We start from the raw sequence: 17,120 nt of genomic DNA, 5'->3' as shown, positions 1-17,120 counted from the left end.
GAGAGAGAACCCTCCGAAAACAGAACAACAACACGAAAACGAATTACTGTACGTCGAACGGCCGTGACTTGGGCATCAAAAAAATCCGACCGGCTCAAATCAAGCCAAAGGGGGTATTATGTATATCTTTATATATATATTTATATATATAGCAGTGGTAGTAATAGTAGTAGTAGTAATATGTATATATTTATATGTATGCGCGCTTTTTAGGTTGGGCGAACGAGCCGGAGCAAACCCCCTCCCCCCTTCAAAAAAAAAAAACAACAAAAAATCAAAGAAGAGATGCCCCGTCCAGCGCGCTTTGATTTGTTGGCGTGGACTTCATGCCGAGGCCCCTTTTTTTTCCTTCCTTTTTTTTGAACTTTATTACCTTTCATTTTTTCTTTTTCATCATCATCATCTTCAAGGCAAAAAAGAGAAAAAAAAGAGGAACATTTTTTCCCTTTTTTTCTTATTTATTTGCCTCGGAAAATTTATGATTAATTTCACCTTCCCCTGTACTCCTCGCGCTTCTCGTTCGCCTTTCGGTGCGGGAGAGAGAAAGAAAAAAAAATAAAGGGATAGATAGAGTGAAGCAGAGAGAGAGAGAGAGAGAGAGAGAGAGAGAGAGTGTAAGTCGAAAGAAAAAAAGAAAAAAGAAAGAAGAATGGTATATAGAAGAGAAGGGCACGAAAGAGAGAGAATGTTTTGCTGCTTTGGCCCTTTGAAGATTGAAGGATGCCTGTAAGGACGGACGACGACGAAGAAGAGTACCTCGCGGCGGCATTCATAACTTGTCGGCCGGATTTATAGTGACGCTCGGCGTGTAAATCACCCGGCCGACAGCATGCGATTAGACCCAGCGCGCCAGTCCTCCTCCTTCTTCGTCGGGCCCTCCTCTTCTCCTCTATCATATTTCTCTTCACATGGACGTCAACCCTTTTGTTACGTTCTTTTTCGTTTCTTCTTCTTCTTCTTCTTCTTTTTTTTTTTTTTACAATAAACGAAATAAGCAAAGGAGGCAAAGAAAAACGAAGATGAAACGAAAAACAAGAAGAATGAGAACGCCATACTTTGCGCTATGGTGTGTGTGTGTGTGAGTGTGTGTGACATGATGATCTTTCGCCCAAATCAACCGACAGCCGGTCAATGAGCGTGATACATTTTTTTTGTACGTCATTTCGTGTTTAATTACTCAGTTTATTTAATTTGTTTGATCTTCCGTTTTCTTTTTTTTTTTTTTTTTGCTTGTTTTCAAATCTTTAGATTTCTAATGGATGAGGAATCGAGAGAGGCACGTGATGAGACGTGAGTCACGAAAAGCGCCAAAAGGGCCTCACTACGTGTATAAAATGTAACACGTAATGACGTAGGATAGGAAGGCCAAAAAAATAAAAAGGGAGATCTAAACCTATGACAAGATGCTCTACGTTTTTTTATTTTGCTTTACTGGTTTTGGGGCCTTTGTTTTTTTTTTTGTTTCTTACGTCGTTTTTGTTTATGTATCATTTTCTCTTTAAAATTCCTGGGCAAAAAAAAAAAAAAAAGAAAACTTTCTCTTGCGCACGTGTTTTCTTCCTTTTTTGCGCATTTGCACAGTTGCGGCAGCAGGTACCCCCACGGTCACGGTACGTCACCCAACATTTTGCCCATCATTTTTGTATGTGTGTGTAATCATCAGGTGGTGCATTTAGCGAAGACCAAAAAAAAAAATATGGTAGTCTGTTCTTTTATAGGTAAACGGGTGGGCGGGTGAAAGAAAAAAAAAACAGGCGGCCATCAAACGTATTTACTGGAGAGCTGCTTGGCCAGCTCGGTGTACTTGAGGAATTTGGAATGGGGGCTCTCGTTTTCGAAACTATTGGCTCCTGGAGGCGGTTGGGGACTGGCGGCAGTGGAGGCGGCATTGGCGCTCCCGCTTGCCGACGAGTGTTTAGCAGCGGCTGAGTTGGCGACTGACGAAGAGCCGCTCGACGAGGCGGCCTTCGGGGTCGGAGCGGATGCGCTCCCGCCGGCGGCGTCCTTGACAAAGTGCATCTTGGACAGGTGGTGTCGGTAGGCGCCCTTGGAAATGAACTGGGTATCACAGAAGGCACACTTCATGATCGAGTCCGTCATGACGGCGTCGTTGCAGGCCCAGCTGAAGGCCAAAATCGCCCCGGGATTCGTTCCCGTGCTGCCTGCAGAGCTGCCAGATCCGCCGCCACTGGCGCTCGATCCGCCTGCGCTGCTCCCGGCGCCGCCCAAAGAATTCGGCCGGCCGCTGGACGACGGACTGTGAGTTTCCGTCTTGTCGCACAATTTTTGCAGAGCGGCCAGCGGATTGAATCCACCGCCGGAAGAGGTTCCGCCCGCGGAGGATGAAGCTGCTGCGGCCGAAGAGAGTCCTTCGAACATGGACGATAGGGCGTTGAGGCTGGATCGTCCAGGTTGCTGGACGTCGGTCGGCGTTTGGCTCTGGCTGCGGCGTCCGGCCACGTCGGGAGAACTCAGTTGGGTGGCCGGCGTGGTGGAACGCAACGAGCGTTCGCTAACAACGGAACTGGCCGCTGGGCTGGACGGATTAATGTCGGCATCCATAGTCGGAGAAACGGGCGAAGGAGACGGGTCCTTCCGTCTCCGACGATGAGCTACTCCGCTAGGACTCTGACTCGGACTGCGGCTGCGAAGCGGAGATGCGCCTCCGTTGGCTGATCGCGGAGTTGATTTTCCAGAGTCTCTCTGATGAGCCGCTGGATGCGACGAGTGATCACCATTGCTGGCCGCGGCCGAAGCGTTGCTGCTGCTGGCCTCGCTAGTGGTCCGCTCTCTTTGATGGCCAGCCGGCTGGCCGTAGCCGTAAAGGCGGAGCATGTTGACGGTCATCATCGGATCCATCAACGGTTTGGAATAGTCCAAACTCTCATCGATGCCCAAACGGCGCAGAATGTTGGAGCCGGTCGCGTTGTTGGCCGCCGTTTTGGCTTTGCCTCCGCTGCCGCCCTGTCCGGCGTCGAAGCTCTTTTCAATCAATTTCTCGATAGCATTGAGGACCGATGGTGAGCCATCTTTGTTCGGAGTGGAAGAAGAAGCGGGCGGAGCTGCTGGAGCGTCGCTTCCGTTGGCCGATCCGACGCTCATCGGACTGGCCCTCGGCGACGGATTGCTCGTTTGGTGTTTGGTGGATTTCGGTGTCTTGCGGCCGGACCCGTTGATCGTCTCCAATTTAGGAGCGACGACGGAAGGCGACGGAGTGCTGCTCTTGCTTCCTGCGCGCATCGACTGTCCACTTCCGCCGACGCACTGCCGGATGTGGTCGACGAAGCCGCTCGTCTCGATCTTGTCGCCGCACTTTTCACAACTGATCCGACCCGTGTTGCCGGTTCCTTTCTGTTGTTCAACCAGAGCTTGGTGGTGATGCTGGGCCGGAATCATTTGCTGCTGCTGCTGCTGCAACTGAGTCAGCGATCGAGCTTCCTGCTGGGCTCGTTCCAGTTCCAGTAACTTCCGAACGGGCAGCGCTTTCTTGCGTTTGTCCCTGGCCTGTCTGCGACGGCCACCGCTTTCGCTGATGGATCGCATGATGTGCTCTTTGTAATGCGAGTTCTTCACCATGTGCGAACTGAGTTCCTTCAAACTAGCGAACGCCTGGTCGCACACTTTGCATGTCAGCACGGCGTTGACGTGCGATTGTTGTTGCGCTTGTTGTTGCGCTTGCTGCTGCTGTTGATGCGGCTGTTGCTGCTGGCCGTGATGGTGTTGTTGCTGTTGGCCGTGATTGGCTCCCGATCCGCTCGATCCTTTGCCGCCGCTGCCAGCGGCGCCTCCTTCGCCGTCGGCCGCTTTCCACGAGATGATTTGCTCTTGCGAGATGATGTTGGTGTAGTGCTGAGTTTGTTGCATGTGCGTCGTCATCTCGGCCAGCGAGCGGAAACTCTGACCGCACCACATACACTTGAGGATTTGGCGCGTCTGCTCGGCTCCTTTGCCCAGCCAGACGTCCTGGCCGCGAACCAATTTGCGAGGCAACTGGACCTGACCCGACTCTTTGAGCAGTAAATCGTGATTGTTGCTGCTGCTGCTGCTCGAGTGATGATGGCCTCTGCCGGATGGAGTCGTCGAGGCCGACGAGGAGGGCGTATGAGATGCGGCCGGAAGCCGATCCCTTTCCGACTGATGAGAAGACGGCGACGCTTGCGGTTGGTGATGATGCGGTTGTGACGAAGACGAAGGTGATGACGCCACCGGTGAGGAATTCACCGATCCGGCCGCACCCGAAGCGCTGGACGCCGATGACATGAGACTGGCATTGACGCCGCAGTGTTTCGATTCTTTCATGTGCGTCGTCAAGGCGGCCAACGTCTCGAAGCTCAGTTTACACCAGACGCACTTGAGGACGTCCTTGGCCGTGTCGGCTCCTTTGCTGAGCCAATGGCTCTGCCAGGCCGACTGACGGCCTCCTCCAGCACCGCCCGCTCTCGACTCACCCGACAAGCGACTCAATTCCGTCATCCTTTCCAGAGCTTTAGAGGCGTCCGGTGGAGTGACGAACGAACTCTTCGCGTCGATTGCGGATTTGTGGTGACCGTTCCAGGCGTCGGGCGTGTGGGGGACGCCGGCCGATTTCCATCCAGCCGTCGAATCGGAACGGCGCTTCTCGGCCGGGCCGATGTTGGCTGTAGAACCGCCTGACGAACGATCTCGCTTCCGGACACCGGAAGAGCTCAAATCTAAAGGAGATGACTCACCGCCAGCTCTGCGACGAGGTGCTGGAGGGGCGTCGTCCGCCATTTCAGATTCTGTTCCTTTCTCCAGTTTAATGCCGACACCAGCGGGGCGTTTGTTGCTGAAATCCATGATGCTGGAAATATCAGCATTGCGTCCGGCTCCCGGGGATGGGATGGCACCGGCTGGCGGAGACATAACATTGGTCGAATGTTTGGTAGCCGCCGCGGCGGCCGGAAGAGAGCCAAACAAACCTTGAAGGCCCTGTAGGCCTTGTAGTCCCTGAAATCCCTGCATGGCCAGGGCTGAATGCAAGCCACCAGGAAGGCCGGCCAAGAGTCCAGCAGCCGCTCCGCCGTGAGATAATAGTCCCGGGAAAGCTGCGCTAGCTGCTAAAAAGGCCTGCAGGTTTTGCAGGTTGGTAGCGGCCGCCGCAGCGGCTGCCGCAGCTGCGGCCGAAGTAGGATCGCTCATGATTGGAGCGGGACTGTTTCGGCCGGGGCTCATGGATCCCCGCGAAAGTGGCGAAGCTCTTCCTTTCTTAGGTTTCTCTTCTTTCAATGCTTCATCCTCGTCTACGTCATCGCGTGCTGGTGACGAAGAAGACGAACCGGAATCTTGGCTCTGATCCGGATCGGGTTCGAATTCATCTACTTTGATTAACAAATAATATTTATGGAAAGGATGAATAATATGTTGTATAACCGAAGATCATTTATCTTGTCTATTCGCTAAGTGCATAGAAAAAAAAAAAATGCGAAGAATGGCTTACCTATTTGATTTGGATCAAGTAATCCGGCTGCAATTGCCGCTTCACGCGCTGCCGCTGCCGCCGCCAATTCCTCCTCCCCTGTTAGACAAAAAAAAAACACAAACATTAAAATTTCACAATGGATTCCAGCAATTATCAATTCATCACAATCACACGTTTTGAAAAGCAAACAGGTGAAAGAAAAAGATTTTAATATGAGCGCGTGCCAACAGGAGCAGTTTAGGGAGGTACCGCGAAGAGCACAATATCGGATTAAACGGCCCGGATTAGAGTGGAAAGACAGTAGCTTGTTTCTATAGCTTCCCCCTGCGTCGAGTGGGCATCCGAGCGCGTCAGTGTCACTCATCGCATACACCTACGGCTTCACGTGAATAAAGCAAGACAGGGTGATTCGGGTGAAAGAGAGAGACGTGTGTTGTGTGCATCTCTGGGTGTAGGGGAGGGAGGACGGTGTCAAGACTGCGCACGAGTCATAGAGAGAAGGAGAGAGACCTACAGTGAGGTGGATAGCTGGTAGCACAAGGTACACCTCACTCCTGAAACGTCAGTCAACTGTCGACCCGAAGGGTGGCATTTTTGAATGGTTTTATCCAAAGAAAAAGGAAAAATAAAAATGAAGGGACACTTGCAGAACGAGAATATCAACATTAGAAGAAAAAAAAAAAAAGGGAACACGCCATACGAGTTTATTCTGTCTGTCTGATCTGTCACAGCAAAAGGCTGTCTTTTTTTTTTGTTAACCTTCTCTTCTCTTTCATTTTCATTTTTTGATCCCTCCTCTTCAATTGAGGAAAAATAAAAACGGGAGCTAAAAGAGAGGGGGATATAAAAAAAAAACTGGTTGACTGACACGCGCGCACACCTCTACCTTCAATGGATAATCAAGTCATCCGGACGTCACTCCGCTTGTCATTTCTCGCTTTTCATATTCTGGTGTCTGTTTGCGTTACGCACATCTCTCATTCATTCCGCTCGCACTCCACAATCAAAGAAACTGTTTGCCAACTGTCTTTCTCAGAAATGATTTCGGATTGATTTCCTCCTGGCCTTTTTTCATTTTTAAATCTATTTTCTTTTTCATTCCATTTTGTTTCTTTTCCCGTCGCGTATGGTTATTATGACTATTGCTCTTCAAAAAAACAAAAAAAACAAAACAAAAGACAAAAAATTTCAATTCGGAATCATTTCCGTTTAGTTTGATTGTCGAGAGCCAATGGGACAAAGCGAGTCGTTCCATAACGAAGCAATTAAGACGATGTCATTTCGCTCATTTTCATCTTTTTTCTCTGGGCAGAGAGAAATGTAAAGGATCCAAAAAAAAAATCAGAGTCTCTTTCCCTATCTGGAAATCGATATACTCGGTTGTTTCTCAACCACTAAAACCAAAGCATCATCGTAAGTTACGTAAGAAACCCCCACCCCCCAAAAAAATAATAAATAAAAAACAAAAGACAATGAACTAAAAGCAATAAGAAGTTTACAAAAAAAAAAAGCTTAGAGAAGTGAACCAAGCGTTTTCTCTCTAATGAAAGCGTCTTTGACGTCGGAATTAGCGCGATGCGTGTACCCACGTACAGAGGCAATGGCCCTCGCTTGCTCCTGGAGGCGGATACTTTTTGGCCGATCGCCTTTCAGTGCCTGGCCGTCTCATTACTTTTAATTAGTGCTCGCGCATTGCCTCCCTTTTATAGAGAGACACACACAGCCGTTATAAATAAAAAGGAGAACAGGACGAGACTTGATAGGACGCCCAGCTAACGGATGGCCCTAAGTTTCTCTTGTGTCTAGATGTATAAGTGAACCATATCAACTAAAAACGGGCGCGGCGTCAGCGATAAAGGTTTGACGAAGTGTTATAGCCCCGGAAAAAAAGAGAGAAAAAAAAAAGTTAGCGTCGATAGATCAGTAACCGACACGGGGATTCAAAGTCCTGATGATGATGATGATGATGAAGATGAGTAAGACGGTAAGAACGAACGATAGTGGCTTCATTTGGCTCGCCCAGTTTTGTGGGGAACGATGACAGCACAGCCGATTGCCGGCTGTGTATTACACTCGGCCCAAAGGACACACAGAGATTGGGAACGATGTGTAATTACAGAGGATTACAACCATGAGACCTCTTATATATATTATATGTATATATATTTATGGACGTGTATCGGTATAGCGGTGTAGGAGCAAGGGACGGTTAAGGAAGAAAGAAAAGGGACCACGGGCAAAGCTTTTCCTCTTCGTCCCCCCCCCCCCTCCGCTTCACCAATTTGCTCATTGGCAATAGGGACGAAGAGGCTGTTGTTGCTCCAATCAAGCTCTTGGCACGGCCGTGCGGCTTGGCTTCATGTCGGCCAAACTCAAGATCGGCTCTCACGCACGTACCTACACACATGAGTTGTGATTTGATGGTTTAGAGTATATATCAGTGGCGCGTTGGTCTCTGTCTTTGTCGTCTTATGTTTGTATTGTGTACAGTCGCAAAGAAGATCTTCCGTCATCTTTTTTGTTCCTTGTTATTTCCTTTGATAGATAAATCTAGCTTAACGGAGTAATGTTGGAGAGGCCCAATGTACATTCGGGGAACATGAATCAGAAATTATCCGGCTGATTACATCTCGGTTGCAACCAACAAGATCAATCCCTCCCACGGACTCCTTTCGTTTCCGATAGCCCTGCCTATCTCTATGGCTTTCTACCCGCTTCGTTTTTAATTGCTTTTATAGACTGTAGATGATAACAAAGTGGGGCGGAAAATGAACGGGGAGAAACACAAAACAAGGCCGCAGGAAACGAAAATTGCGCTTTCCCTTATCTATTTGTTTAGCTCTCGTTCGTTGAGTGCGTACGCTAGCAGTTTTTATGTTTGTGTACTCGGTACGTAGCAATAAGCAATCGAGATCAAAGCCGATTGATCCAATCATAGCCAACCCATCTTTACCGGTGTATCAATTATAAATCAAAGCTACAGACAAGACGCGCCAGAGAAAAACTGTTTATATATACGGACCGGCAGTTCACCGACTTGATAGATTCAATCAGCAACCATAGCGAAAGCGGCTACGGAAGAGAATGAGACAAATAGAATAAAAGTAGAACAAAGAGAAGCCGGAGACAGAGAAGCTGGAAAACAAAGTCAAAAAAAAAAAAAAAAATAAAATGAAACGACTATCAAAATAAAAAGGGAGGAGTCGCTACATAAAAACATGGACAACAAAAATCCATTGAAAGCCAAAGAAAACAACAACGAAGACGAAACGAAGAGAGAAAAAACAAAACCAAGGTTTGGACTGAGATATATACGTGAAAAAGAAGAGAATTCGTCCAATCGTAAAATGCCGGCTGATGTGTTGACGGATAGAGAAGGAAACAACATCACGACCTGTTCCAGCGACAGCAGCCAGCAGGAGCGCAGCCATTTGTTTCATTTTTTTTTTTTTTTTTTTTTCTCTCATTGCCTATTTTTTTTTTTTTTTTCTGTTTTTGTTCTACCCCCTGTTTTTTCTCTCTTTCTTTTGAACGAAAAGAATATTTATACATTTCAAATCAGCTTTTTTTTTTGGTTGGGTAAGGGAATTTTCTTGTTTTCGTTTTGTTTTGTCATTTATTTTTTTTTTTTCCCCTTTTCGTTCCTGTTGAGTCCCGGGAAACGACTCGACCTCGGCCATGCGACAAAAGGCAGGAAAGGTAGCCGAAACAATGGGACCGACCGGCATCACTGACAACGGCGAGCGACTTTCGATCGATGCCGCAACATGATTTATCAACCATCTAGCGTGACGCGAAAGGCGCAAGAGAAAAAGAAGAGATAGACAAGGTAGCCAGGAAAGACGAGAAGAAAATAAAAAATAACAAGACAAACTGAAATGAAATCGTAGAAAAGTAAAGAAACAAAAAAAAAAAAAAAAAAACAAGCTAAAATCTAAAAATCCAAAGACACCGAACGAAAAAAAAAAAAAAAAAAAAAAAAAAAAGGAGAGCGGCATATCTCAATAATTGTGTGTTGTCTCTCTGTCTCTCCATTCCAAGACCAATTCCACACACACACAAAAAGGCAAAAGGTGCGTTCAGAATCAGAATACCCAAGAAGAACAACAAAACAAAAACCACTGAAGAAAAAAAGGTGAACCCAACAAAAGAATAAGAATAAAAGCAGCCGGGGCTGCGGACAGGGCGGTGCGGCTGGTGTGGTTTGGGTAAAGGTGGGCGATGTTAGTTCTATGCGCGCAGCACACGAGAGGCTTTGACAGCTGACACGCACATGATGGATGTTGCGCTCTTTCGACTTCTCTCTTTTCTTTTCTTTTTTCTTGCTGAATACCGTGTGTCTGCTGAGAGGCAGCGAGACCACCGCAAGAAAAAGCGAAACACAACCAAAAAATGAAGACTTGAAACATGATAAAACGAAGCAGAAAACAAGAAAATAAAACCAAAAAAAAAAGTGAGAGCCAAATGGTCAAGGCGAGCAACCTGACGGAAAGGAAACGAGACCTTTACTTTTTGCCCGTGTGATCCTGACCATGTCTGTCAGTTATCAATAACAGTTTTCTGACGGGTGATCCATTGCTGGAGCTCTTCTTTTTTCCATTCTTTTATTTCGAGATGATTCCCTTTATCTTTTGCCATTTTTGTCTTCCTTTGTTTTTTTTTGTTTTTTTTTTTTTCTTATGCATCGTTGTCCACCTTCCTTTGCCACTTCTTCCTCCATCACCTATACCCCACGCACTTGCATTCTTGTCCGTCCCCGCTATCGTTTCGTAATAGCGTGATCACAATCCCCCACACAGCACATTCGTCGATACGTGTGCCAGCTACTGGGTGGTTAGGTGCCAATGAATTTTCATCGGGATCGCCTTCACTTTGTCACCGAAGGTCTCTGCTATTTACATAAGCACATTATGATTCGCAGTTCAGCATCCACTCAGCTTTGCGATGCAAACACGAACATGTTCCAACATCTGGCTGATCGATTTTGCCCTTAATTTTTCACAAGTTGGTACACTTGTCCGTTTAAGGAAAAAGGGGTCTTTTTAAAACGAAACGGGACGTTGAACATTTCTTTCAAGAAATAAAATTGATAGAAAGGAAAACAGGAATAAAGAAAAGATGGGACTCGTGAGGTGTCTAGACACCTTGACCCCAGTTATTTCAAGTTGAGCGATGATGGATGGTTGGAAAAGAGGATCGAGAGAATAGCGCACAGACACGTCTCTTTTCGAAAAAAAAATGATTGGCAGTCGTTAATAAAGTTGGAGAGTGACTTGGCAAACGCCGAGCAGCCCAGTCAGTCAGCCAGCCAAAGAGTGAGAGAGGTGATAAGAGTTGGGATTCTCCGAGTCTCAAAAAGAAAAGAGAGACGATGATGCCACATACTCCATCATTCTGGCGACAGATTTCTTTGGCTTTCTTTTTCTTGTTTTGTCTCATTTCTTTTTCTTTTTTCTTTTATTTATTTCTTCTTTTTTATTTGTGTTCCTATTTTATTTGGCATCTTCATCATTTTCGATCGCTTTGTCCTATTTCATTCGCCCTTTTTTCTTGGTATTCCATCGTGTGTTCTCGTCCATCAGTTAATAGTTGCATCGTTTCAGAAACAACGAAGAAACACGCATCGAAAGGAGATACCGAGAACTTGGCCCGATATTCTCTCATTCGTTTTAAGTTTTTCTGTCAGTGTTCTCTCTCTTCAAATAAGAAAGAGACAGAAGCAAATCGATCGATCGCTTGGCTTTTGAATCATCATAAATAAGAAGGACAGAAAGACAGGAAAGGTCGGGTCCCGAAATGGGCAACAGCTCAACGCCAACGTTACACACACAGCTCTGGCGTGTACAAGTCTAGAGCTCGTGTGCACGTGAAAAAGAAAAGGAAAAAAAAAAGACGAACGAGGAGAGAAGAAAGAAGAGACGTCAATCATCGTCAGGGTCGAGGACAATGGGCTGTTGGGGCGGGTTAGGTGTCCCACCAGCATGTCTCTACGCACGGACACAAGACCCTCACACGCAGCGGCATCGTCAGCGGCGACGGACACGAGAAACGCCATTCGAATAGGAGAAGATAAAAAATCGTGCTGGCTCCATTTGCAGGCAGGGTGACGGAACATTAATCACACAGTCGTCCACGGCCCAGCGCTGAACAGGACAGCAGCAATTGCAAGAAGAACCCCTCCATTTCTTCTTCTTCTTCTACCTTCGAGTTCTCTCGTCCAGGTGCGCAATGACTGGCAATTCTCCGGTTGCACACGGCGTTCGAGTTCTCTTTTTTTTTTTTGTGTGTGTAATTCTTTTCTTGCCCAATCAAACCGACACATGCAAGACGGACAAAGGGCAAAAGGAGAACCTCAGTCACTGGTTCAAACACGCTTATAGCTTTGCCTCGGATTGTGGTATATACGTCGGAACTATAAGTTGGCATTCCATATGTTCCACCGAGCTGAAAAGAGAAAAAATGTTTCATGTCTCTTTTCGTCCCGCATCATCGCCTGGAAACCGGAGATGATGATGAACAGGAAAAATAAGGGGAAATCGGAGTATTGGGAATTAAAATCGACGACGTGAAGGTCGCGGGAAATCATTTTCAATTTTGACTGTCAGTCGTTTCAAAACAAAAAGGTAAACCAAATAAAAAGAAAGGATTTAAAAAAAAAAAAAATCAAATGACAACGATTTCATATCCAATTAAAACGATGGGATATGAAATTGAAAGGTAAAACAAAAAAGGGATAACCCTGAAACCGAGGGAAAAACAAGAGCAAAGGAATGCATGGAATGCATTTCCATTTTTTTTTTCCCGTCTCCTATTGCGATTGAAACAAGTAACCGATAACCACGTCGATTGTCTGGGACAAGTTCTTTATTAATTCAACAGTTGCTGACGGGCTTGGCCTCTGGCCTGTGGTTGGCAAAAAACGTCAATTGGCGGGTACACGTGAAACATGCATGAATTCATAGAGTCAAGCTGAATCCATGTTACGTTTGTCTTCTTTCCTTCTAGACATCAGTCGATTTGATCTTGTCATACTATTGTTTCTCTTTGACTTTCGTCCCGCCTTCCTCCCCATTTATTTATCGTTATTTGTTTAGATTTCTTTACCGCTTGTTTTTGGGCTTCAGCGCCGGACCAATGCCCACGGACATGCAAATATGCGTATATAAATCAAAGTTGATAGGAGTGATGTAGAGGAACAGCAAAGAAACGGTGACAGCCATTTGGTGGAGGTGATGCGTGAAAAATGGCGCACAGCTCGCCCGTTTCTTTCGTGTCCTCTTCTCTTTAATTCTTTCTAAAATCATTTTTTCCCTTTCATTTTTTTTTTTCCACCGTCTTCACATACTTTGGCTTCTCTGATGAGAACGGAATACAAGAAGAGGTTTCGTGTTACTCCCCTTTTTTTTTCCTATTGTTCGTCAAAGTTAAAAGAAGCCTACAACACAGTCCCTTTGTATTGGGCACGGTACGACACGGGCAAACGCAGTTGGGTCGGTTCGGACAGCTCGAAAAAAAAAAAAAAGAATGAATGATAAAAGTCTACAAGAGAGTTGAAGTCATCTATCAGTCATGAGGTCCATCATTAAGGGCAGTCAAGCATGAGTCATCAGGAGGTGATGTTGGCGCAAGAGGAACAAGACAAGAAAAAAAAAAAGTTTAAGGAAATATCCGGACGGGAGAAGCTGAGACACCCTCCTTCTCTTACACCACTTGTATGTCCACTGTGTGTGTGTCTAGCGCCGAGGTCCCTGTCACGATGTCAAGACACTGATGGATTGAACCAGACTCTGCGGAAATATTTCTTCCACCCTTCAATTCTGCTTCCCCCTTTTTCCTTTTCGCTTGCTGCTAAATTTTAAAAGACATAAAAGCCCGTTCTTTCTTCTCTTAGCGCTCGGCTTCGTACATCTTTTGTTCTATTTTTTTCTTTCTGAAAGGGACAATTTTTCTTTAACGCCTTCGAAAAGTCAATCATTAACCTTCTTTTCCTTCAACTTCTCGACTTACTTCCTTCCTTTTCTTCCATTTGTAATGGAAGCCAAATGGTCTCACTTCTTTCCGCGATCGTGTTAACCATCAGCGGAACCTTAAAAAAGAGAGTTGCGACGTAGTATAACAAACGTTTCCGTGTTTCCTAGTCGATCGTGGAGAAATGAAGTGACATCTGCCAAAGTCTTCCCGCCTCCCTTTTCGTTTGTTCTTACTTAATTTTTTGGAGTTTTGTTCTACTTCTATTTGACTATCTTTTATCTTTTTTTTTTTTAGTACGAGTGACGCAATGTGATGGATGGTTCATAGTCTCATCTGCGGTCGTTGTGGCTTTGAGGCCGTTTATTCTCTGCCTGTGGACGTAGTGGACTACTTTTTGTTTTGTCTGTTGCCTTTTCTACATGACGATGATACGCACAGCTTTGGTCAAACTAATCAATCAGCCAGAAACAAGCGGGGAAGACCAAAGACGAAGGGCACGGAGGGGTGGGATGGAAGACCTGATTTATGCAGACGTAGACGACAGAGAGAGATCAAGCGTGTCGGGGTGGCTTTGATTTGGCCCAGCAACAACACCGGCCGCTGACTTGTCGATCCGTAGGCTTTCAAAGCCCAAATCCGAAAGGAAATCACAACCGACTTAACAAATAATACAAATTCTTTTTTCCCACCTAACACGTGAGAGAAATTCAAAAACAAAATTGCAGGTGTGTGGTGAGCTTCTCACTGTGTCGAAAACTATCGCATAGTTTTGCAAAAATTGGAACGGACTGGCCGTTAGGGAACGACCGGGGGCGAGGTATTGTTGTACAGTGTGGCCTTAACGGAGGCGAAAAAAGAAGCATAACGTGAGGCCAATTCCTCTTCGTGTTGCGTGAGCGTGTCTACTCTCTAAACACAGTGGATTGTAGACTTCAAAAAGTAGCCTTAGATGTGCGATGGGAAGCGCACTGATGGCTACAAGAGAATAAGAAAAAAAAAAAAAAAGAAATCAAAATGATGAAAAAGGCACAAATCTATGTGTGTTCTTTTCCTTTTATTTCCTTATCCTTTTTATTTTAGCCTCCATCTCTCTCTCTTTCTGATTCTCTTTTGATCACGACAGTGGCGAGGTCGAACGCAGGGAGAAATCCAATCTATACAACAACAAAAGAAGAAATGCGACATGTGCGCTGAAAGCGGCCAAGAGGTAGCGGCACTACCGGACAAGAAAGGATGCAACACATTCGGACATCCCCTTCGAGTTGCTCTCTCTGCACATAGCAGCGAGAGGCAGTGAACATCAGTGGCATTTTGCTGGATCTGTAGGCCGATGTAGAACGGGAGAGTGCTTTTGGCCGCCCCATCAGATCCAATGTCATCATTCAAAGCCTATAGCTCAGTTCCTTTTTGTTTTGTGTTTTTTTTTTTTTTTTCTCTTTGTTTTCTCTTTCACTATTTGACTTCTATGGTCGCTTTTTGCTCCACATAGCTCGGGAAAGCGACGAATAAATCCCGCGCGTGTCATTCTTTTATTTCATTTTTTGTTCGGCTTCGCTCTCCATTCCCTTTGGGCGTCGTCTATGGGTGGGTAGCTTCTTTTCGTTTGGGGCGAAAGAGGAAAAAAGACGTTGGAATGGGTGGGAAGGTCCACCAACCCCCACCCCCCCCCCCCTCCCCCGAAAGAAATGTTGCTTTGCGATGTAATTTATTGACTCTGGCCTGTCGGAATGACGAACGCCGACTAGCACGGTCCCGACCGACTTCCGGTCATTATAGATCTACCCTTCTCTGTTTTCTCCGTATTGAAGAAGGAAAAGGGGGACACACACTGACAATCCCCACCCGCCCTCTCGAACGGGCGCCCACCAGTTGAAATTTATGACGTCGGAGGGTAAAAGACACAAATATCGAGGAAGATGGGCGTAGAGAAAAACGAATAGGAAAAAATGGAAAGAGAATTTCAGTTGGATTGGTAGGGCAAACGAAAAAAAAAAAAAAGAAAAAATATAGGCATCGTTCGTTTGTTAGTCAACTGCCGCTGCCGGCAGCAGAAAGCATAGGGGTAATTGTCAGTCATTTGTCATCGGCTTCAAAAAAGGGAAAAGTCAGTTGCAGCTATTGCAGTCGGAACTTCGCTATACGCGGACAACGAGAAGTAAAAAATAAAAAAAAAAATAGTCCACACGCTGGCATACATAAAATGAGAAGCCTATCATTTCTAGTGCATGTCTATGTATCCATAGATATTACAAATGGCTTGGTCGGACAGCTTCTATTTCAACGCGATAAGCAAGAAAGAAAAAAAAAAGGAAAGAAATCAAACGACACGCAAACGCTGGACGAAAAAGGGAAATGGCATCATAAAAAGTGATGGTGAAACACACAATTTCGAGCTGCTTTTGATTGTCATTCGTTCACCCAGTAAATAGGTAAAGAGTTCTCATCAGAAAGTGGACACGGGGCAGCGAGGAGTTTGACAAGTGTCGAGCGCACTGGCCGTATAACGGAGAGTGACCGGGCAGGCAGTCGAAAAAAAAAAAAAAAGGAAATAAATAAGGAAAATGAAAAAAAAAAAAAGAATTGAACTTTTTTGGTAAGGCTGTGTTATATAAGGGGTTGAACGGGAGCATTGAAAAAAAAAAAAAAAAAAAAAAAGAGCAGAGTCGCGCGGGAGTTGACGAGTGACGTGGAAATGTCGAGCAGAGCAGAGCAGTGCCCCTAGCCCGTTGGCTCCCGAAAAGCCCCTCCTGTCACAAGCAGAATCGCTACTGCATTTGACATGGACTCCATCATCTTGTCATCGCCAGTGACAGTAGACAAAAGAGAGCGAGCGAACGCGCCGAAACGGACCGAATGACGAGACGCGAGTGACGACGACGACAACAAGACAAGAGCTAAAAGACGGGAGGGGAACAGAATAAATAATAATAATAATAATAAAAAAAAAAATTGCAGAAATGCCGACATCACCATTCTCCTAAACGTACGAAATTTCATGCCTTCGCAATGGATGTGACGTGTGAGATTGAACAAGGAAAGCCGAGAATAGAAATAAAATAGCAATCAATCGCCCGTCTGGTTGAATCCACCAACGAAATCAGCTACACGAGTACAACGTATGAAAGATAATTTTGCTGTTTAAAAAAAGGAAACTATTGCGCTATACAGCCGATATATTTGGATCGTTTGAAAATCATTGGAGGTGGACGTATGCTCGTGCAGGACCGTTCGATGCGACGTGAACCCATGCGTTTACGAACGATGAATCAAACGAGAGACTAGGGTAAGAAAAAATAAGCTACGTGCCGACACTATGGTCCTAATAGAGTTTTTCGGCTGAGATGGGCTCTTTGACAAGTCTGTCGCTGACAACCCTTGCCGTGTTCCTTTGATCATCCCACTAGATCACTGGCAGTGTGGCTCTCTCTTTTTTTCTTTGCCTTTCGTGTTGTGATTGTGGAGATATTGAACACAAGCGACTTTGGCAATAACTAGAGAGACGGCAAAATAAGAACGAGTCAAAAACTTGTGCGGCCAATCACGAGCTAGCAGCACAAAAGCAACAGACACAAGAGGATTGAGAAAAGCAAATGGGAATGACCTGCATCCGACGCAATCTCGGATGCCCGATTCAACCTGTCGCTCTTGTTACCCCCTTCCTTTTTTATGTTTTTTTTTGTTTTTTTTATATTTCGCTCTTTGGCCGAGT

General features: G+C 45.8%; 1 protein-coding gene across 1 annotated transcript in view; it reads right to left on the bottom strand.

Moving 5' to 3' along the window:
- Positions 1–457: 457 nt before the first annotated feature.
- The window catches only part of LOC130697457 (protein tiptop-like), a 53,168-nt gene continuing 36,505 nt past the window's right edge, over positions 458–17,120 (bottom strand). The window contains exons 2-3 of the mRNA XM_057520359.2: positions 5,459–5,536; positions 458–5,339 (exon numbers count right to left, since the gene is read on the bottom strand). Of these exons, the coding sequence (XP_057376342.1) occupies positions 1,762–5,339; positions 5,459–5,536 (3,656 nt within the window). The 3' untranslated portion in view covers positions 458–1,761. The remainder of the gene's footprint in view (positions 5,340–5,458; positions 5,537–17,120) is intronic.

This window comes from Daphnia carinata, chromosome 3 (genome assembly GCF_022539665.2).
Source record: "Daphnia carinata strain CSIRO-1 chromosome 3, CSIRO_AGI_Dcar_HiC_V3, whole genome shotgun sequence".
In the NCBI taxonomy this organism is placed as follows: Eukaryota; Metazoa; Arthropoda; class Branchiopoda; order Diplostraca; family Daphniidae; genus Daphnia; species Daphnia carinata.
This window is presented reverse-complemented; position numbering and strand designations above follow the sequence as displayed.